We start from the raw sequence: 22,222 nt of genomic DNA on the forward strand, positions 1-22,222 counted from the left end.
ATTGGTGACGCAAAAAATAAGCCATAATATGGATTTTTAGGTGGAAAATTGAAAGGGTTATGATTTTTAAAAGGTAAGGAGGAAAAAACGAAAGTGCAAAAACTGAAAAACCCTGAGTCCTTAAGGGGTTAATAATACACACTGTGACAAAATCTTTCCTTATTCATTCCTTTTTTTCTGCAATAGATGAGCACTGTATGTACTGTTTTTCTCTACATGTCATCATAGTTTTATGTTGTCCCATAAGAGCACACATAATCTTAGTTCCTAAACTGACATACGGTTATTCCAGATTTCAGCTAAAGCAGAGACTTCCAAGAGAAATTGAATATCATCTTATTATCAAGGGTGTGGAAAAAAAAACAAAAAAAAAAAACAACTTGTCCAAGTTACTAAAATGGGAGCCCAATCTACTTGTCTCTCATGACAATCCACTTGTACTGGGCAATTTTCGTTTTTTCCCCTCGCCCTATAATAGCCATAACTCTTTTATTTTTCTATCTACAGACCAATATGAGGTGTTTTTTTGTGGGACCGATTGAACTTTGTAACATTGTAATTACACCTTTTCTTTTTTTTATAACATATTCTATAAGGTGAAATTTAAATAAAAATAAAAAAGATTATTTAGCAAAATTTGTGGTTTTCTTTTTTACTCCATTTTGCTTGTGATCAAACTAACATGTTATTTTGATACTTCAGATCGGCCTGATTACAGCAATGCTAGATTTGTATAGTTTCCTTCACATTTACCAATTAAAAAAAAAAAAAAAATTTTTTTGAATTGCCATTTTCTGACCCCTGTAACATTTTTATTTTTTCGTATACCAGGCTGTATTAGGGCTCATTTTTTGTGCCGTAATTTGTTGTTTGTATCGGTACCATTTCGGTATTGATCTGACTTTTTTTTTTTTTTTCTGGGATGTGATGATATAAAAAAAAATACAATTCTGGACTTTGGTATATTTTTTAAAATTTACCTCATTAACCGTATGGAATGTATAATGTTATACTTTATTAGTTCGGACAATTACGCATGAGGCGATACCAAATATGTTTATTTTTATTATGTTAAAATGTTTCTTTATTTTTTTATATATATAATATATAGGATTGCCACATGCCGGCCATTAGCGGCGGCCCCCAGCGCCATAAACCCTGTCGTGCTTGTCGGGGGCTTTCAGGTCCGGCCCTGCTTGCCTGATGCAGAGCCAAGGGCCCGAAAAATGTACTTGCCCGGCACTACATGTCCCGGGGGTCGGGCAATAGGATTTCCACATCCCTGATTATGCTCCTGCTATATTTCAGGATACTGCCCACTTTGTTTACCACTAATTCTCATTACAAATGTGATGTGGAATATATATACCGTATTTATCAGCGTATAACACGCACTTTTTAGGCTAAAATTTTTAGCCTAAAGTCTATGTGCGTGTTATACGCCGATACACCCCCAGGAAAGGCAGGGGGAGAGAGGCCGTCGCTGCCCGCTTCTCTCCCCCTGCCTTTTTTCATATCAGGAATAGGATAATTTTAATAGTTTTGACAAATATATATATTATAAAGAAAATAAAAAAACTCACTTTTGTTGGAGGGAGGGTGACTGGTTGTGCTGCAGGAAAGAGGGTGACAGGAGGTGCAGCTGGATGGAAGGTTACAGGGTGCAGCAAGGGTTACAATGCCCCTAGCATCCAGCTGGTTGGTAGCAGCAGTGCAAGGTGCTCACCTCTGCCCACCTCCTGATGACTGTGTGTCATGGAGACCTGAGCTAGGGGGAGGGAACACCCCTGCCACCACTCTGGTTCCTCTCTGGCTGCACCACAGCTTTTTTAATGCATCTGTGATAAGGGGTTGGGAAATTGAAGGTTGTAGAGGAAGAGGCTGCGTCGCAGGAACCTCTGAATGGGAGGAACTATACCAGAGTCAGCACCTTGGCTCAGCGCTAGATTTAAGGGGTTACGTCAGCTGCTGGGTGTAACCTCTTTATGCTTTCGCAGCTGCTGCTCGGGTTGACAAACTAGTCGCAAAAGAAAATCTTCAGGTGCAATGCCAACCTGGTGACTGGGATTTGTCCAGCTCTGGATTATGTAATGTTCACCCCAGTTTTAAATTTAGATGGATTATATCCAGCTCTTTGCTTCTCCAGTAACGTATAATTATTCAGGTTCAGATTGTTTAGCATACCTAACACACAATGGCTGAAATGTATCAATCTGAATGAAATTTAAAACGGTTTTGCCCATAGAAACCAGTCAGAATTCAGATTTTACATAGTAACATAGTTCATGAGGTTGAAAAAAAGACCAGAGTCCATAAAGTTCAACCTATATCCCTACTGAGTCCCTACTGCGTTGATCCAGAGGAAGGCAAAAAAAAAACTCATACTAGAGGTAAAATTTCCTTCCCGACTCCAAATATGGCAGTCAGAATAAATCCCTGGATCAACGTTCTGTCCCTATAAATCTAGTATACATAACCAGCAATGTTCTTATTCTCCAAAAATGCATCCAGACAGAGTTCACCATGACCACCTCCTCAGGCAGAGAATTCCACAGTCTCACTGCTCTTACAGTAAAGAACCCCCGTCTGTGCTGGTGTAGAAACATTCTTTCCTCTAAACGTAGAGGATGCCCCCTTGTTATAGATACAGTCCTGGGTATAAATAGATCATGGGATAGATCTCTGTATGGCCCCCTGATATATTTATACATAGTTATTAGGTCTCCCCTAAGCATTCTTTTTTCTAAACTAAATAACCCTAATTCTAATAATCTTTCTGTGTACTGTAGTCCTCGCATTCCCCGTATTACTCTGGTTGCCCGTCTTTGAACCCTCTCCAGCTCCACTATATCTTTCTTGTACACTGGTGCCCATTACTGTACACAGTATTCCATGTGTGGTCTGACTAGTGATTTGTACAGCGGTAGAATTATTTCCTTGTCGTGGGCATCTATGTATGCCCCTATTGATGCACCCCATGATTTTATTAGCCTTGGCAGCAGCTTTCCGACATTGGTCACTACAGCTAAATTTACTGTTAACTAAGACTCCTAAGTCCTTTTCCATGTCAGTCGTCTCAAGTGTTCTCCCATTTAATACATAACCCCAGCCCGGATTTTTCCTCCCCATGTGCATTACCTTACATTTATCAGTGTTGAACCTCATTTGCCACTTCCCAGCCCAAACCTCCAACCTATCCAGATCCAGTTGTAATAGTGCACTGTCCTCTATTGTGTTTACCGCTTTACAGAGTTTAGTATCATCTGCAAAGATTGTTACTTTACCATTCAACCCCTCTACAAGGTCATTAATAAATATATTAAACAGGACCCTAGACTGACCCCTGTGGTACCCCACTAGTAACAGTCACCCAATCAGAATAAGTACCATTAATAACCACCCTCTGTTTCCTATCACTGAGCCAGTTACTTACCCACTTACACACATTGGGGGAAATTTATCAAAACCTGTCCAGAGGAAAAATTGCCCAGTTGCCCATAGCAACCAATCAGGCTACTTCTTTCATTTTGCAGAGGCCTTGTTAAAAATGAAAGAAGCAATCTGGTTGCTATAGGCAACTCAGCAACTTTTCCTCTGGACCACTTTTGATAAATCTCCCCCATTGTCCCCCAGCCCGATCCTTCTCATTTTATGTGGAACCGTATCAAATGCTTTGGAAAAATCCAGATATACGACATCCAGCGATTGCCCCTGGTCCAGTCTGGAGCTCACCTCCTCATAAAAGTTGATCAGGTTAGTTTGACAGGACCGATTTTATTCTATTAGAGCTCAGTAAGATATAAAAGCTGAGCTGTGATTGGTTGCTATGGGCAAAACTCTCCTAAGAGTCAGATCTTATTAGCAATTTTTTCACTTCTTGGGCCATTAAAGGGGACCAAATGAACAATCTCTAACAATTACTGTCTGTTGTTAACATTACTCAGTGTACCACATTACTGTATAATACTTTCTGCTATTGTGGATGCAGACTGGTTATCATTCTGTGTAAATCAAGTTTTTGGGTTTACATTATTTGTACGTTTAAAGAAAAAAGGAAAAAGCGATCAGCTCACCACAATTCAGTTCATATGTAGACACCGCAGCATGAGTGCTGGAAGCACGGATGGAGATAGAAAGTAGGTAGGTAGGATCCAGCTCCCAGAAAAATGCAGTAAAACTTAACGTTTATTTAGAACATGTTAAAAACTAGTCGCCACCAAAGTGGCAATTGACATGTCACTCCTAAAAAAAAAAGTGAAACGCTGACGCGTTTCGAGCTAGTGCTCTGTCATGGCACTGGTATCATGTCGCATGGAGGCTTAAATAGCTACTGAGACATGAACTACAGCCTCCGTGAACGAATTACTTAATTCATCAGGCTGTAGTTTGTCTCAGTAGCAATTTAAACCTCCGTGCGACATGATACTAGTGACATGACTAAGAGCACTAGCTCGAAACGCATCAGCGTTTCACTAGTTTTAGGAGTGACATGTCACTTGCCACTTTGGTGGCGGCTAGTTTTTAACATGTTCTTATTAAACGTTAAGTTTTACTGCATTTTTCTGGTAGCTGGATCCTACCTACCTACTTTATATCTACTTTATTTGTACATCCCCCATATTTATCAAAAAGGCGCACATTCTTTATGAATAGCCTAGATCTAAGCAAGTTTTAAAGTAGTCTGGGCTGGAGGGAGTTTGCACAAAAATTTCTGTTGTTGCGGTCATTTTTGCATATGATAAATCAGTAAGGGCTGCAAAAGCAAACACTTGTTTGACTGCCTATAGAGCACATTTGGCAAAAGGACTGAAGTTAAAAAGTCGCTAAATGTTTGCGCAAATGGTGACCAATGTACACAAAAAAGCTATTGAATTAGAATGAAAAATACACATGTTGTTTGCTTTTTGCTTTTGTTTTTTCAATTACTTATAAGGGTAGGGTATTGTGGTGGTTTATAAGCGCTCTATATTATGTGCTATGACCAGTCATAGAGATGTACAGGGGGTTACATTCTCTAAGTTTTGGTGGTGACAGTAAAACAGCATAAGTACTCTATAATATATATATATACACACACACACACACACACACACAGGGGTGTGGAAATTTTATAAAAAACTACTTGTCCACGGGACTAAAATGGAGCAAAATCTACTTGTCCCTCATGACGATCCACTTGTCCGGGCCAATTTTCGCTTTTACGCTCTAGTTTTTTCCCCCTCGCCCTAAAATAGCCATAAATACCTACTATAATGACACCTTTTAATTTTTCAATAACATTCTCCGAACCAAAAAAAATAAAAAATAAAATAAATATATATATATATATATATATATATATATATATATATTAAGGGAAGTGAAATTGAAATAGTAAAAGATAATTTTGCAGATTTGGTGGTTTTCTTTTCTACGCCATTTACCTTGTGGTTGAGGTAACATGTTAGTTTTATACTTTAGGCGCCTGATTACAGCGATACCAGATTTGTATCGTTTACGTCATGTTTTACTAATTCTGAACTTTTTCTAATTTTTTTAATTGCCATTTTTTTAACCCCTGTAGCTTTATTTTTTTCTGCATACCTGGCTGTATGAGGGCTAATTTTTTGCACCATAATCAGTTTTTTTTATCGGTACCATTTTGGTATTGATCTGACTTTTTTATCGCTTTTTAACTTTTTTTTTCTGGGATATTATAAAAATTGCAATTCAGTGGTTTGGTATTTTTTTACATTTACCGTACGGGATACATAATGTTATATTTTAATAGGTTGTACAATTACGCACAAAGCGATACCAAATATGTTTTTTTATTATGTTTACGTGTTTTTATATAGGAAAAGGGGGTGATTTGAACTTTTAACATGGAAGCGGTTAAAGGGAACCAATCATCAGATTTTACCCTATATAACGCTTGGCAAAGAGTTATATAGGGTAAAATCTTTATTTTCACCATTCCCGGGGGATGCTCCTGCCGGGAATGGTGAAAATAAAGATTTTACCCTATATAACGCTTTGCCATGCATTATATAGGGTAAAATCTGATGATTGGTTCCCTTTAATGCAGCGGTCTTCAAACTGTGGCCCTCCAGATGTTGCAAAACTACAACTCCCAGCATGCCTGCACAGCCAACGGCTGTCCTGGCATGCTGGGAATTGTAGTTTTGTAACATCTGGAGGGGCACAGTTTGAAGACCTCTGGGTTAATGTGTGTCTTTCAAACTTTTATTAAAACTTTATTTATTTATTTTTTACACTTATAGGAGGAATCATTCGATTCCTCAGACAGATGAATAGATTCTATTGAACTCTATTAATCTGTGTGCTCTGTGATCCATTGATAGAGCCTGGTCCAGCCAGGCTCTATCAATGACAGAGCGGGACAGGAGGAAGCAGAGGTAAGTCCTCCGGCTACCTCTATAGTGGATCGCCCCCCTGCGATCGCGTTGCGGGGCACGATCCACCCCACTAGCCCACCAGGGAGCATTCACATCTCCCTTAAGACGCCGCTGTCAGCTTTGACAGCGGCGATCTAAAGGGTTAATAGCCAGCTGCGGCGATCGCCGCATGCTGGCTATTAGCAGCGGCCCCCGGCTACTGAGAACAGCCGGGGGCTGCAGAGTATAGAGCGGGCAGGAATCCCGAGCCCGCTCCATACTCCCCTGTGAGCGCCGCATACAGTCTCCCCGTGCAGAAGTGCGGGGAGCGAAGGCAGAGGATGCAGGTCTGCACGGGGAGAAATAAGCCACGCCCCCTCATCTCCCCCCGCACGTCTGCAGAGCAGGGGAGAGAAGACAAATGCACAGCTTCTCATCTCCCCTGCTCTGCTTCGGAGGACACAGGCTGCTGAGAATGGAGCGGGCAGGAGTCGGCAGCCCGCTCCATACAGACTGCAGAGATCCAGGCGACTTGTCAGGTCCGGCCCTGCTTGCCCGAAGCCGGGCTAAGGGCCGGACAAATTCACCTGCCCGGCGCCCAAAACTGCTAGTCCCAAGCATCGGGTGATAGAAATTCCACATCCCTGATATACACCGTATATACTCGAGTATAAGCCGAGTTTTTCAGCACGATTTTTCGTGCTGAAAACACCCCCCTCGGCTCATACTCGAGTGAACTCTCCGCCCTCAGTGGTCTTCGACCTCCGGACCTCCAGAGGTTTCAAAACTACAACTCCCAGCAAGCCCGGGCAGCCATCGGCTGTGCGGGCTTGCTGGGAGTTGTAGTTTTGAAACCTCTGGAGGTCCGCAGGTTCATGACCACTGCGGCCTTCGACATCATCCAGCCCCCTCTCACCCCCTTTAGTTCTGTACTCACCTCTTCTCCGCGCTTCGGGCCCGGCCCCAGAATAGTCACGTTGCCTTGACGACGACGCAGAGGTACGTTCATTACCAACGTCCCTCTGCGTCATCGTCAAGGCAATGGCTCTATTCCGGGCGCGGAGAAGAGGCGCACCCGGTGAAGATAGCAGCCCGGAACCACTATCCCAGCGGACGACCTCCCCACCGGACAGTCCTGCAGCACCGGACCAGCGCCGAGCGGAGGTGAGTACAGAACTAAAGGGGGTGAGAGGGGGCTGGATGATGTCGAAGGCCGCAGTGGTCTTTAACCTGTGGACCTCCAGAGGTTTCAAAACTACAACTCCCAGCAAGCCCGGACAGCCAATGGCTGCCCGGGCTTGCTGGGAGTTGTAGTTTTGAAACCTCTGGAGGTCCGCAGGTTGAAGACCACTGAGGGCGGAGAGTTCACAAGAGGATGATGAAGGTGGGTGGGGATGATGACAAGGGGATGATGAAGGAGGGGGGGGGGGTGTGGGATGATGACAAGGGGATGATGAAGGGGGGGGGGGGGGGGAGTGTGGGATGATAAGGGGATGATGAAGGGAGGGGTGTTGGATGATGACAAGGGGATGATGAAGGAACCATAACTGATTTAATGAGCCATTCGCAGTTTCACTGTACCGGCCGTGTGTACTTACACGTGCATGGCTTAATCTTTGAGACAAGCATATGCTACTGGCAGGATCAACCATGTGTAGGATGATGACAGGCGGTGATGATGAAGGGGGGATGATGACAGGCGGTGATGATGAAGGGGGGATGATGACAGGGTGATGATGATGAGGGTCTGGATGTTGACAGGGGGGGATGATGTATTTCCCACCCTAGGCTTATACTCGAGTCAATAACTTTTCCTGGGATTTTGGGGTGAAATTAGGGGCCTCTGCTTATATTCGGGTCGGCTTATACTCGAGTATATATATATATATATATATATATATATATATATATATATATATATATATATATATATATATATATATATTTTGTTGTTGCCACACTTTTATGTTTACCTTCCTCTAATAATTGAGTATTCTTTCTCCCATAGGATGATCCCCCAGCAATGGACTTTGTGACTGCTGCTGCAAACATCAGGATGTACATCTTTAGTATGAATATGAAGAGTCGGTTCGATATTAAATGTAAGTCTGTCTTTTGGCTGATGTGAGATTACAGGCCACCAGCTGTAAGGACATGCTAGTACTTCCCGAAAAGCCCTAGTGTCTAGCCTAGTGTTAAGAGACAGTATTTAACACATACAGCACATCTCTTGTTTACACAGCCATGGCCGGGAACATCATTCCAGCGATTGCTACTACAAATGCAGTGATATCTGGGCTCATCGTGTTGGAGGGGCTGAAGATTTTATCTGGGAACCTAGAACAGTGTAGAACGGTGCGTGGATTTATCATGGTTTTTGTTCTTGATCTTCTCACCCATGCTGTAGAATGTGAACCTGACTGCTCCATTATTTTTTTTTTTTAGGTGTTTCTCAACAAGCAGCCCAACCCTCGGAAGAAGCTGCTAGTGCCCTGTGTGCTGGACCCACCAAATCCCAACTGCTACGTGTGTGCCAGCCGCCCTGAAGTCACCGTCAAGTTAAATGTTCACAAAGTGACTGTGCAAACTTTACAGGACAAGGTCTGTAAAGAACACAAGTTGTTATAAGATCTTTCCATGTTTTCTCCGATCAGTGATATCATAACCACCACCACCTCCTTGTTTGTTGTCTGTCAGAATGGCAAGTAAGTTCAGACTTTGTATAGGACTTAAGTTCAAATTATGTTTTTTTAACCCCTTGCCATGGCAGGGGTATGAAGCAAGCTCAGGAGCTGAGCTCCCATCATATGCACATGGTCCCGGCTGCTGTCAGCAGCCAGGACAAGTGACTAATGCCCGACATCACTGTTCAGGCCATTTTCCAGCATAAACCCTTTAGACGCGGCAATCAAAGCTGATCACAGCAAATAATACTGCCCAAAAATATTGCCTGTAGCTCGGGTAGTGGATCCAGACAATCGCAGGGAAGTTGCGATGTCCCGATCAGCTGTGAGGACGGAGGGAAGTCTATTACCTCTTTCCCTGCTGTCCCATCGGTGCTCCTATGCTGCATCCAGACATTGCGAACACCAATAGCGCTGATCAGTGCTCTCCTATGGAGCAGCATTGATCAGTGTATGCAATCTGAAGACTGCAGATAATTTCCTATGGGGACTAAAAAAATTTGAATAAATATGTTTAATAAATATGAATTAATCCCATCCCTTCCCTAACAAAAATAAATATAAACACATCTGGTATCGCTGCCTGCTTAAATGTCTGAACTATTAAAATATAATGTTAGTTTAACCGCACGGTCAATGACTTAAACTTAAAAAAAAAATACCAAAGTCAAGAATGACGGCCACTAGAGAGATGGACCCCTTGGACATAACAGGAACAGAGAATGTAAAAGCCCCTCCTCTCCCACACCTCCACAGTGTATTTCCTGTTCCTATTAGGTCCAGGACAGAGGTTCCAGGTTCTGTTGCTATATGTCTCAACACTAGGATATGCTAAATGTATCCACCGCCTTTGTGCCCCATGCTCGTGTGGGCTGCTCGTACCTCCGGTTCTGGTGGGGCTCCATGCGGGCTGCTTATCCGGCGTAGACTGCGGTCTCATGTGGACTCCCGGTCTCTTGTTTTCCGCCAGCTGATGGCTTCTGTAGTGTGCAGTTCTGTTTGTTGTCTGGGGGAAGTTCGGCGCATGTGCCGGCGTCCGGAAGTTCCGGGCTGTGAGGAGGTGCCGTCGGGGCGGTTGTGACGTCAGAGGGCGTTAAAATTTGAATTCTTGTTTGTATAAACGTAGGAAATTCAGTGTCTTTCTTTGTCTATGATGTTTCTCCAGCTACTGAGTATTTTCTTGCATAGTTTTGCTGCAAATACTTCTCTTTAGTCTCTTACATGCGGTTCCCTTTTTTTCTTTAGGGAGATAAGGAACCTTCGCAAAAATCCAAAATGATAGTGCGGAAATGTGTGATGTGGTCCGCTAAATTAAGTGATGCATGTAAAAAACAGCTTTGCAAGCTTTGTATATCTAAAGTGGTACAAGAGGAGAAACTGTATTTCTGACAGGGGTGTAGAAATTTAAGAGAAAACTACTTGTTCAACAGACTAAAGCGGGACACAATCTACTTGTCCCTCATGACGATCCACGTAGATAAAATAAATTCAACCAAAATAGTACGAAAATAGGGTCTTTATTAGTTTCTGCACCTTAATTTTTTCCTCCTCGTCCTAGAATAGCCATAACTCTTATTTTTCCATCTACAGACCCATATGAGGTTTGTTTTTTTGCGGGGAAGTATACTTTGTAATGCCACCTTTCATTTTTCCATAACTTATGCTCTGAAACAATAAAAAAAAAATAATTATTTGTGATGTGAAATTGAAAGAAATGCAAATTTTGGCATTTCCTTTTTTTTGCCATTCACCTTGTGGTCAAACTTACATATTTTGATACTTTAGGTCGGCCTGATTACACCAATACCAAATTTGTTTAGTTTCCATCATGTTTTAATAATTTTTTTTTTACTTTTTAATAAAAAAAAAAATCCCTGACCCCTATAATAATTGTATTTTTCTGTAAACTGGGCTGTATAAGGGCAAATTTTTTGGGCCATAATATGCTGTTTGTATCGGTACCATTTTGGCATTGATCAGACTTTTTGAACACTTTTTTACTTCATTTTTTCTGGGATATGATGTTTTAAACCAAAAACGCAATTCTGTGAATTGGTATTTTTTTTTTATTTTTTTTTTACGTTAACTGCATTTACCATACAGGATATAACATTTTATTTAATAGTTCAGTCAATTATGCACATGCCAATACCAAATATGTTTTTATTTATGTTTGCATATTTTTATATGGAAAAGGGGGTGATATGAACTTTTAGGGTACGCTGCGTATTTGACAGGGGGCGGGCTCTTCTTGGCTGTCCGCAGCAGATTTTCCGATGCGGAATTTACGCTGCAGGAAATCCACCGCAAGCCCCATTGAAATCAGAAGGGTTTGCGGCAGATTTTCCGCAGCGGAAATTCTGCCGTGGACAGCAGAGAAGAGACTGCCCCCTTTCAAATATGCAGCAGGAAACCCGCAAATAAATCCGCCCATGTGAACGTACCTCTAATATGGAAGGGTGTTTTTAAACTTTTTTATGAAACCTTTTATTTTTTTTATTTTTATTTTTTTTTGAGGAATCATTTATATTCCTCATACAGATCAATGCAGTTCTATTGAACTCCATTTGATCTATTAAAAAGGGTTAAAAAACTGTGTAGCTCACTTAGCATTAATAAATATACCCGAGGTGAACTGGCGTTACCTTCACCCAAAGGTCTAACAAATATTAAATAATGAAGTTGAATATCAACTAGGAACCAGTCCTCAGGGTATATTAGATAGACAGAAAAGAGATGGAAAAAAGAGTGATCCTGATATACAAAATATTTATTTTATGTTACTAAAACACTAGGTCCCTGCTGGGCCCTAGCATGGGACACAGAAGTCAGTGAAAATAGAAATTAAAAATTAGATTAATATAATGATAAAACTTGCAACTAAATAGGTGATGTATGGAATATTCAATAATGCGCTAAAAATAGCAAAGTGCTGTACTGTTCAATAACTGGAAAGTTCAACAGTCTTTGTGCTTCCAATAGTTAGATAGTAACACAGTTCAACAAAGTTCCGATGTATCAATCTCAGTAATAGTCATTGGTGGTATAATGTAGCAAGTTGTCACTTCAGAACACTTAGTATACTGAGTGGATACGAGGTCTGGTGCACAACACCACTCACCGCTCCTGACGCCGTCTATGGTAGCTGGCTGGACGGGCTGATGTGGAGTTGTCTACCTCCGGCGATGCCCGATGTCTGTGCGGATCTCCTTCTCCTTTGGTCCTCGGCTGGCACGGATGGCACCGGCCTTTCAGGTGTGCCGTGGATCGTGAGTTGGTCCGGGGAGACAGCGGTGGTGGCAGAAAATAGAAGTGGAGCAGCAGCGGTGGCGATGTAGTGGAAGCGGTGAGGGTAAGTGCGGCGTGCCTAGTGTGAACTGAGCGCTGTGCGCGCGTAGTATAGCGTGGTCTCGAAACTAGGGACTTACAGCAGTTGCAAGAAAATTATTCAATAGCGCTATATTGAGATAGATTAGATATATGCAAGTTAAAATCTAGACGTGTTTCAATGCCTCGGGCATTTTCCTCAGTAGAAATATAGTATGCTCAAGGCCGGCTCAATCAAATGCAGATCTATGGGGCAGCCATGGATGCAGAGGTAAGCCCTCCGGCTACCTCCACAGGGGATTGTCAAAACACCCACGTAACACCCAACCAACCCCATTAGATCACAAGGGATGGTTAAAAGATCCCTTTAGACACCGGTGACCTAAAGGGTTAATAGCCGTCCGCGGCGATTGCCGCATGCCGGGCTATTAGCTGCAGCCCCCGGCTACTGAAATCAGCCAGGGGCCAGCGAGTATGGAGCGGGCAGGAGTCAGGAGTCCGCTCCATACACTCAGTGCTCCGGTGTGAGGTGCAGACTTGCGTCCCATGCAAGCCTGCATCCGCTCCCGCACCTCATACCGGCATTATGAAGAAAAAAAAAAGGGGGGGGGGGGGGGGGAAATCGGTCCGGCCCTGCTTGCCCGATACATGGCTAAATCTATTAAAAATTCACCTGCCCGGCGCCCCGAACTACATGTCCTGGACGTCGGATCATAGGATTTCCACATCCCTAGAAGATATGCGATGACTTATTTGCCAAGAAATACAAGCATCTCTCATGGGCTTTAATTTAAATCCTTCTTCAAGCAGTCAGTCATCTGTGAATTTTCTGCCTGCTGTAAATTTTTTTCCGGCTTTTGCCAGTTCGGATCCCTCTACAAATGTTGCTTCGGTTGCTACTGGTTACTTACCTAGTAATACTTCTCAAATCTACCCTGATTTTATGCCTATGACTTTAAATCAAGGAGTTTTGTTGAACCCCAATGAGCCGCCAAGTGTCCCTAGTGGGGGTCAGAGTTTTCTAAGGTCTGGGGATTTTCAACCACCATCTAAAAAACCTAAACTGGTTATAGATTCTGACTCTGGTGAAGAGGATCTGAAATCTAGATCTGACATAGAGGGCATTGAAGAAGGTGAAAAATCTCCAGGGCCCTCTAAACCTGCAAATACTAAGTATTTTTTCTCATCCGATGATACCGAGACTCTCCTTAACCCGATAACGACCACGGACGAGTATAGACGTCCAGGTTGGCGGGCGTTCCCGCACCTGGACGTCTATACTCGTCCATTCTTCTCGTGGGTGCTGCCCAGTGCACCCACGAGATCGCGGCAGGGACTCGGCTGTATCACACAGCCGGGACCCTGCTGCACTGCCAGGACCGAAGTAAACTTCGGTCCCGGCAGTTTTAACCCTTACAGCCGCGGTCGGAAGTGACCGTAAGTGTTATGACAGAGGGAGGGAGCTCCCTCTGTCTCCTCTGCAGCACCCCGCATCGCGATCGCGGGGTGCTGTGTGTAATACGCGGCTGGCCGGGGCCTGTCGCACTGCCGGGAGTGAAGTGAACTTCACTCCCGGCAGTTTAACCCTTACAGCCGCGGTCAGAAGTGACCGCGCGCTGTAAGGAGTTCTGACAGAGGAAGGGGGCTCCCTCTGTCTCCTCTGCAGCACCCCGCAGCGCGATCGCGGGGTGCTGTGTGTGGCCGCACTGCCGGGAGTGAAGTTCACTTCACTCCCGACAGTTTAACCCCTACAGCCGCGGTCAGAAGTGACCGCGCGCTGTAAGGAGTTCTGACAGAGGAAGGGGGCTCCCTCTGTCTCTCCTGCAGCACCCCAGAGCATCGCGGGGTGCTGCTGCATACCTGGGCAGCCGGGGGTCCTACAAAGACCCCCAGGTCTGCCCTGGGTATTGCCTGCTAGTGAAATATGCTGCCTGCTAGTGAAAACTGGCAGGCAGCATATAACTGCAATGCTTTGGAATACTAAGTATTCCAAAGCATTAAAAAGTGTAAAAATAAATAAATAAAATAAAAGTGTAAAAATAAATAAAAATGTAATAAAAGTGTAAAAAAAATATATATATATATATTAAAAATACATTTATTCAATGAATCTAATAAAAAAAAAAAGCATAATGGGTAGGATCGCATTGGCGGACATCCGCATCATGTAATATGCTGCGGATGTCCACCATGTGATCCTACACATTATGCAGCAGTCACGGTAATGAGCTCGCTGCTGTGGCTGGGTAGCTTTGTGCGTCCACTCATAGCGGCGGATTTTCCGCCAGCAGTCATGAGCGGACACACTGAGCTACCCAGCCACAGCAGTGATGGATATATTCGCCATGAGCGGGTGCTTATTCCCACAAAATGGCGGATATATCCATCAGGAGCCTTAACTGTCACAGACAGACGCGTTATATTGCCAGCCGACCAAGGACCAATCAGAGAGGTCCCTGGTCCAGCCAATAACTTGTAGGGGTGCGGTATATAAATGGGGTCACTTGTGGGGGTGGGGTACTGTTCTGCCCTGAAAGCCAAATGGCGCTCTTCTCCTTCTGAGTCCTACCACGCGGCCAAGGAACCATATATGGCCAAAGCGGGGGTATTTCCGAACATGGGACAAGCAGCTAAATAAAATATAGCTTCTTTCAATATCAGAAGTGATGTACAAAAAATTTGCCCCCCAAATGATGCACTTGTGAAAAATTGCAATTTTCGAATTTTTAACACTGACTTTGTAATAATTCCTGCCAAAAAACTATGGTGTTAAAATACTCACTGTACCCCCTAGCGAATACCTTGAGGGGTCTAGTTTTTAAAATGGGGTCATTTGGGGGGGTGTTCCTATGTTCTACTACCTTTTAATTTCTGCAAACCTTGCATAGCACATAAAAAAATGTACTTTTCAAATTTTCAAAATTTCAAGTTAAATTGTTAGGCTTCTAACTAATTTAAAATGTTAATTAAAAAAAAAAAAGGACGTCAAAATAAAGTAGACATCTGAAAGTATAAGTTTCATAAACTATTTGGTCAGTATGTATAAATATATGCAACCAATTAGTGTTAAAATAGCAAAAAATCTTAATTTTTTGTAAAAATTTCATGATTTTTTGCATTGTAAAAAAAAAATACAAATGATATCGGCTTACTTTTACTATGTACATGAAGGACAGCTTGTTACAAAAAAACAATGTCAGAATTATCGTGATTGGCAAAACGTTGCCAGAGTTATTCTCTAATAAAGACAGACATCCCTGATTTGAAAAAACAGGCCTGGTCTTTCAGGGGCGTACAGGTTTATTTGTATTGGTCCTTAAGGGGTTAAAGCAGACGTCATGGGTTTACATGAGGAGGAGCATCCTATGACTACACATGATGAAATGTTTGGTGGTTTGAGACACAGGAAAAGTTTTTTTTCCTATACATGAAAATATTAAAAATAATATTGTGGATGAATGGCAGGAGCCGGAGAAAAGATTAGTTTTACCTAAAGAATTTAAAACCCGGTTTCCGTTTCATAATAATGATGTGGATGTCTGGTCTGAGGTTCCTAAAGTAGACGTACAGGTTACAAACGTAGTAAAGAAAATGTCTTTACCGTTTGAAGATACTTCCCAATTAAGAGATCCTATGGATCGTAAAATGGATGGGCTCTTACGCAAAACTTGGGAGGCCACATCTGCAATGCTAAATCCTAATAGTGTGACTAGAGCATTGTATGTGTGGCTGTCTCAGAGTATCACATTGAAAATAAGACACAAAGAGAAGATCTTTTGTCATCTGTTCCCATGTTAAAACTTGCGGCGGGGTTTCTTGCAGGCGCTTCAGTAGAAACGGTCAGGATGGCAGCCAAATCTGCTGCGTTTTCCAATTCTTCAAGAAGGGCCTTATGGCTAAAGAACTGGAATGGTGATAATACTTCAAAATCTTAATTATGTTGTATTCCCTGTGTAGGAAAGGTGATGTTTGGTTAAGTACTGGAAAACATTCTGGAAAAAGCTGCAAGCTTCCCTGAAGATAAACCTAAACTGCCTCAGAAAACTTTTTGTCCCCAAGGGAAGAAGTTTTCCAATTATAGAGGTAAGGGAAAATCTGGGAGATGGAGCTATCCCAAGGGGGGGTAAAGGAAAATATTTTATCCTTAACCCTTCCCAGCCCCCCAAAAAACAATGACGGAAGGCTGGTAGGAGGGAAATAAAAGTAGTTTTTTTTCCACAGTGGAAGGAAGTTACTACAAATGCCTTGATCCTGAATTTAATAAACTTGGGATACAGGATAGAATTTTCTGCTCTCTCTCCTCCAAGATTTCAAGTCTCAAACCAAGCTTCTTTTCTTCAGAACAGGATGTTAGGTGTTCACAGTATGCTACAGTTGGGAGCCATTTCTCTGGTTCCATACTTGGAACAGGGCCAGGGTCACTATTCTTCCCTTTTCCTAGTCCCGAAACCAAATGGCTCTTTCCGTACTATAATAAACTTAAAGTTGTGTACAAAAAATTCTAAATGGAATCTTAAAAGACGGCAATCCCAATGATTTCATCAGGGGCTCTTATGATAACCTTGGATCTGAAGGACGCATATTTCCATGTGCCGATTCATGCAGACTTTCAGAAGTATCTCAGATTTGCAGTTTGTCACAACGCAGAGATTCTTCACTTCCAATTTGTAGCCCTTCCATTGGGAATTGCATCAGCCCCCCAGGCTGTTTACAAAATTGATGGTGGAAGGAATTGCCTTCTTGAGACTAAAAGATATTATAATTCCCTATCTGGAGGATCTCCTTATTTCAGCGAGTTCTCCAGATCTTCTCCAAATTCATCAAGAAATTTGTTTTCAAAATCTAGGATGGATCATAAATCCAGAGAAATCTGATCTGATACCCAGCCACAGGAAAAAAAATTCTAGGAATCCTCAATCCTTCCGAAAGAAATGATAGTTTGCCTTCGGGGAAAAAATTCAAATTTCCAGAAGAAAAGGACTGTAACAGTAAATTAATCTATATCAGTGTTGGGTTCAATGACTTCCCCCTATTCCAGCTGTCCAATGGGCACAATTCCACTCGAGAATGCTGCAAGCTTAAACTTTAGCGTTTGGGGACAAAACCCAATTGTCACTGGAGAAGAAATTTCAATTGTACCCCAGGGTGTCAAGGTCTCTGAACTGGTGGCTGAGGGAAACAAACCTGAAGAAGGGAGTAATTTGGTGCCCAGATCAGATAATAATAACTACAGATGCGAGCACCTGGGGTTGGGGAGCTCACATAAATCAAGATTACGTTCACGGTCAATGGCCTCCTCATCTGAAAAAGTTTTCCTCAAATTACAAGAAGTTGAGAGCAATATGGGAATTTCTACAGGCTGCCAAGCATCTGATAATAAATTGAGACATAGAAGTGTACTCAGACAATTCTACAGCAGTAGCATTCATCAAACATCAAGGAGGCACAAAACACAGAGCTCTGCAAGCGATCTCCTCAAGGAAAGAATGTAGCTTCCATCAATGCAGTTCATCTCAAAGGCTCCTGCAATTTGGTGGCGGATTTTCTGAGTCGGAAGACATTGGACCCAGGCGAGTGGTCTCTCAACCCTCTGGTTTTTCAGTCTCTAATAAGCAAGTGGGGAGCTCCGTGCATAGACCTATTTGCGTCCCGTAAAAATGCGAAAGTGGGAAGTTCTTCTCCCTGGATCCAAGGGACAGTCCAGAGGCGGTGGATGCATTAGCCCAAACTTGGAACTTTCCTCTCGCCTATGCATTTCCTCCAATCCCTCTGATTGCAAGATCACTAGCAAAAGTCTGGGACGGCAATTTAACAGTAATATTTGTAGCTCCTTTTTGGCCAAAAACAGGTTGGTTCTGTCTTCTGAAGAGCTTAGCAATAGACGATCCCTTTCCTCTTCCGTTAATGGACAATCTTCTCCAGGGCCCAGTATGTCATCAGGGCGTGCAAAATCTACAGCTTACTGCCTGGATTCTGAGGAGTCCCTTTTAAAACAAAGGGGTTTATCTGAAAAAGTGGTTGCTACTCTTCTAAGAAGCAGGAAAAAAATCTACATCTAAAATGTATATGAAGATTTGGAAGAAATTTGTAGAATGGGTCGCTCCTAAAGAATTGAATTTTTCCAAACCTGATATTCCCTGTATTCTTGACTTCTTGCAGGAAGGGTTTGAAAAAGGCCTCTCGGTAAGTACCCTTTAGGTCCAGGTGGCAGCTTTGGGTGCAGTGTTCGATCAGCAAACTGCAGATCATCGATGGATTAAATGTTTCTTTAGAGCCGTAGCCAGAATCAAGCCTAAAATTCACGTCCGAACACCCTCCCTGGAATCTTAATTTGATTCTTTCAGGCCTAACAGTTTATCCCTTTGAACCTTTGGATCAAATATCTCTTAGATTTTTGACTTTCAAAACTGCTTTCATAATTGCGATTACAACTTCTCGTAGAATTGGTGAAATCCAGGCTCTATCTATAAGAGAACCTTACATGACTATCTCAGATGACAGAGTGACACTGAGGTTGGATCCTTCTAATTTCCATAGATCTCAAGAGATTGTACTTCCATCTTTTTGTGAAAATCCGAGGAATGATCATGAAAATATTTTTCACACATTAGATGTTAGATGTCTTCTAAGATATTTGCAAGCAACTAATGTTTGGAGACCAAATAACAACTTACTACTTCAGTTTAAGGGGCCTAACAAAGGCAGGAAGGCCTCTAAAAATTCAATCGCTAGGTGGCTCCAAACAGTCTTCTTGGAAGTTTACACATCCAAAGGGGAAACTGTTCCAAAAGGATTGAAAGCTCATTCTACTAGGGCCATGTCTGCCTCATGGGCTGAAAAATCTGCTGCATCTATTGACCAATTCTGCAGAGCTGCCACCTGGTCTAGTTCCCATACCTTCTTTAAGCATATAGGCTTGACCTATCAGATAGCCAGGCCCTTTCTTTTGGTAGGAAAGTGTTGCATGCTATTGTCCCTCCCTAATTAAGTTTTTGGTATTTCTCTGGTGGCTGTCATGGTGGACGAATAATAAAGTAAAGAAAAAAAAAAAAAACAGGGGGTATGAAGGGGTTGTCATAATTATTATTATTGTTAATATTGATTTGTGTTTGTTTATTCATCTTATCCTGTCCTTAAAGGGTAATTTGTAAAACACTTGGTTGGTGTGGGAGGGGAGGGGCTTTTAAACTGTTCCTATTAGGTCCAAGGGGTAATTCATAAGCCTGACTTTTTGACAGCTTCTTATACCTGAAAAAAATGAATAAAGAGTGATCAAAAAGCCCCATCAAAACAAAAAAATTGTATCAATAAAATCTTAAGACCATGGATGAACAAATGAGCCCTCGTACGTTCCCAAATATGCAAAAAAAAAAAAATGTTCTATGGGTCAGAGGAGAACAATTTTAAACATCCTAATTTTCATACAAAAATTGTAATATAATAGTTGAATTTTTTAAAAGTAGTAAAATAAAACAATACTTATATAAGTTGGGTATCGTTATGTAAATTTTTTTTTTTCCAATTTCTTCCTACAAATTTTTTTATTTTGTAGATTTGGTAGTAAAATGAGGGATGTCATTACAAAGTACATTTGGGGGCACAAAAAAACAAGCCCTTTTATGGGTCTGTAAGTTGAAAATTGAAAGGGTAATCGCTTTTAGAAATTAAGAGGAAAAAATAAAAGTGCAAAAAAAAATGTCCTTAAGAGGTTAAGGCCTCTTTTGAACAACCTTTACAGATTATAGTTTATTATAAGTTTATTTTTGGAATCTGTGGGGACAGTGGGGGAGACTTATCAAAACCTGTCCACAGGAAAAGTTGCCCATAGCAACCAATCGGATTACTGCTTTCATTTTAACAAGGCCTCTGCAAAATTAAAGAAGCAATTGGATTGGTTGATACGGGCAACTGGGCAACTTTTCCTCTGCACAGGTTTTGATAAATCTCCCCAATGTGTACATACATTACTTCATCTGTACTGATCCTGAGTAGCATCCTGAATTATGATCCAAAGTTGCGCTCACAATTCTGCTGGTGAAGACACTGAATACATAAAGTTTAGATTTGATGTTTTATGTTTCCCAGATAATAAAAGAGAAGTTTGGCATGGTGGCTCCAGATGTCCAGATTGAAGATGGTAAAGGCACAATCCTGATCTCCTCTGAGGAAGGAGAGACAGAAGGTAAGAGACTTGTAAGTTGTTCACATCTGCGTTCGCAGCTTTGCTAGGAGATCTCATTTGGGAGTCCATTCAAAGATAAAAATAAAAAAAAATAAAAGTAAGGTTAACGGTCTGTTGTCCAACGGACACCAATGGGTCCCGACCGATCACACTGACTTTAATAGGATGCATCTGGATTTCAGTCTGGTGTACGTTATGCAGGATTTGAGTGCAGAAACAATGCAGTATTTTAAGGTTTTTTATTTTTTTATGTCCTGCTGTTTAAATGAACTTGGGGAACGGAGCTCCCTTGATTAGAGCTGAGCGCTGATATGCACTTAGCCTTAGCTTGTGTGTGGTGTTATCCTGCAGACAGGTATCAGTAGAAGAAGGGTCAGGAAGAAGAGATAAAAGACTGCAGGATCAGACTATACAGTGTTTATCTGTAACCATGGAGACACATAAGCTATAGCCACAAGAGGGAATTTACAAACAAGACTCTTTTCAGAGTGGCTTTAATTTTTAAAGGGGTAATCCATGATTTTTTTTTATTTGACTATGCTACAGGGGCTGTAAAGTTAGAGTAGATCATAATATAGTGTCTGTACCTGTGTGTGACAGTTTTCTCACAATTCTGTGATTTTCACCCCAATATTTATTTTTAACCGCATACAAAATACCAGTTCACAAACAGCTAGCCACAGTATTATGGTAATCTCACAACATAGCCATTTAGCCCCAAGACAAGCGCAGATCCTTCCTAAGCATGTCCATTACTGTCTGCCAGGTACGTACTAAAATCACCTTATGGTGGATAACCCCTTTAAGTCCAAGTGCATTGGTGCAATAAAAGTTGTCTCTCTCTGTGTTACTCTCTCTCTCTCTCGGTGCCTCTCTCTCTCTCTCTGTGTCTCTCTCTCTCTCTCTGTGTTTCTCTCTCTGTGTCTGTGTTTCTCTCTCTCTCTCTGTGTTTCTCTCTGTGTGTCTCTCTCTGTTTCTCTCTCTCGGTGTGTGTCTCTGTGTCTTTCTCTCTCTCTGTGTCTTTATCTCTCTCGGTGTGTGTGTCTCTCTCTCTCTCTCTCTCTGTGTCTTTCTCTCTCTGTGTCTCTCTCTGTCTCTGTGTCTGTCTCTCTCTCTGTGTGTGTCTCTCTCTCTCTCTGTGTCTGTCTCTCTCTCTGTGTCTCTCTCTCTGTGTCTCTTTCTCTCTCTCTCTGTGTTTCTCTCTCTCTGTCTTTCTCTCTCTCTTGCTCTGTGTGTCTTTCTCTCTCTCTCTCTGTGTGTCTCTCTCTCTCTCTCTGTGTGTGTCTTTCTCTCTCGTCTCTGTGTGTCTTTCTCTCTCGTCTCTCTCTGTGTGTGTGTGTGTCTGTCTCTCTCTTTCTGTGTGTCTCTTTCTCTGTGTGTCTCTCTCTCTTTCTCTGTGTCTCTCTCTTTCTCTGTGTGTGTGTGTGTCTCTCTCTCTCTCTCTCTCTCTCTCTCTCTCTCTCTGTCTTTCTCTCTCTATGTCTTTCTCTCTCTGTTTGTGTCTTTCTCTCTCTTTCTCTCTCTCTCTCTGTGTCTTTCTCTCTCTCTCTCTCTCTCTCTCTGTCTTTCTCTCTCCGTTTGTGTCTTTCTCTCTCTCTGTGTGTCTTTCTCTCTCTCTCTCTCTCTCTCTCTCGTCTCTTTCTCTGTGTGTC

At 42.2% G+C, this 22,222-nt stretch overlaps 1 protein-coding gene across 1 annotated transcript in view; it reads left to right on the forward strand.

The window, feature by feature from the left end:
- UBA2 (ubiquitin like modifier activating enzyme 2) overlaps positions 1–22,222 on the forward strand; it is a 73,226-nt gene that overhangs the window by 42,697 nt on the left and 8,307 nt on the right. The window contains exons 11-14 of the mRNA XM_056525465.1: positions 8,386–8,479; positions 8,620–8,732; positions 8,823–8,978; positions 20,474–20,570. Coding sequence (XP_056381440.1) covers positions 8,386–8,479; positions 8,620–8,732; positions 8,823–8,978; positions 20,474–20,570 — 460 coding nt within the window. The remainder of the gene's footprint in view (positions 1–8,385; positions 8,480–8,619; positions 8,733–8,822; positions 8,979–20,473; positions 20,571–22,222) is intronic.

The sequence above is a fragment of the Hyla sarda genome, chromosome 6, assembly GCF_029499605.1.
Source record: "Hyla sarda isolate aHylSar1 chromosome 6, aHylSar1.hap1, whole genome shotgun sequence".
NCBI lineage: Eukaryota > Metazoa > Chordata > Amphibia > Anura > Hylidae > Hyla > Hyla sarda.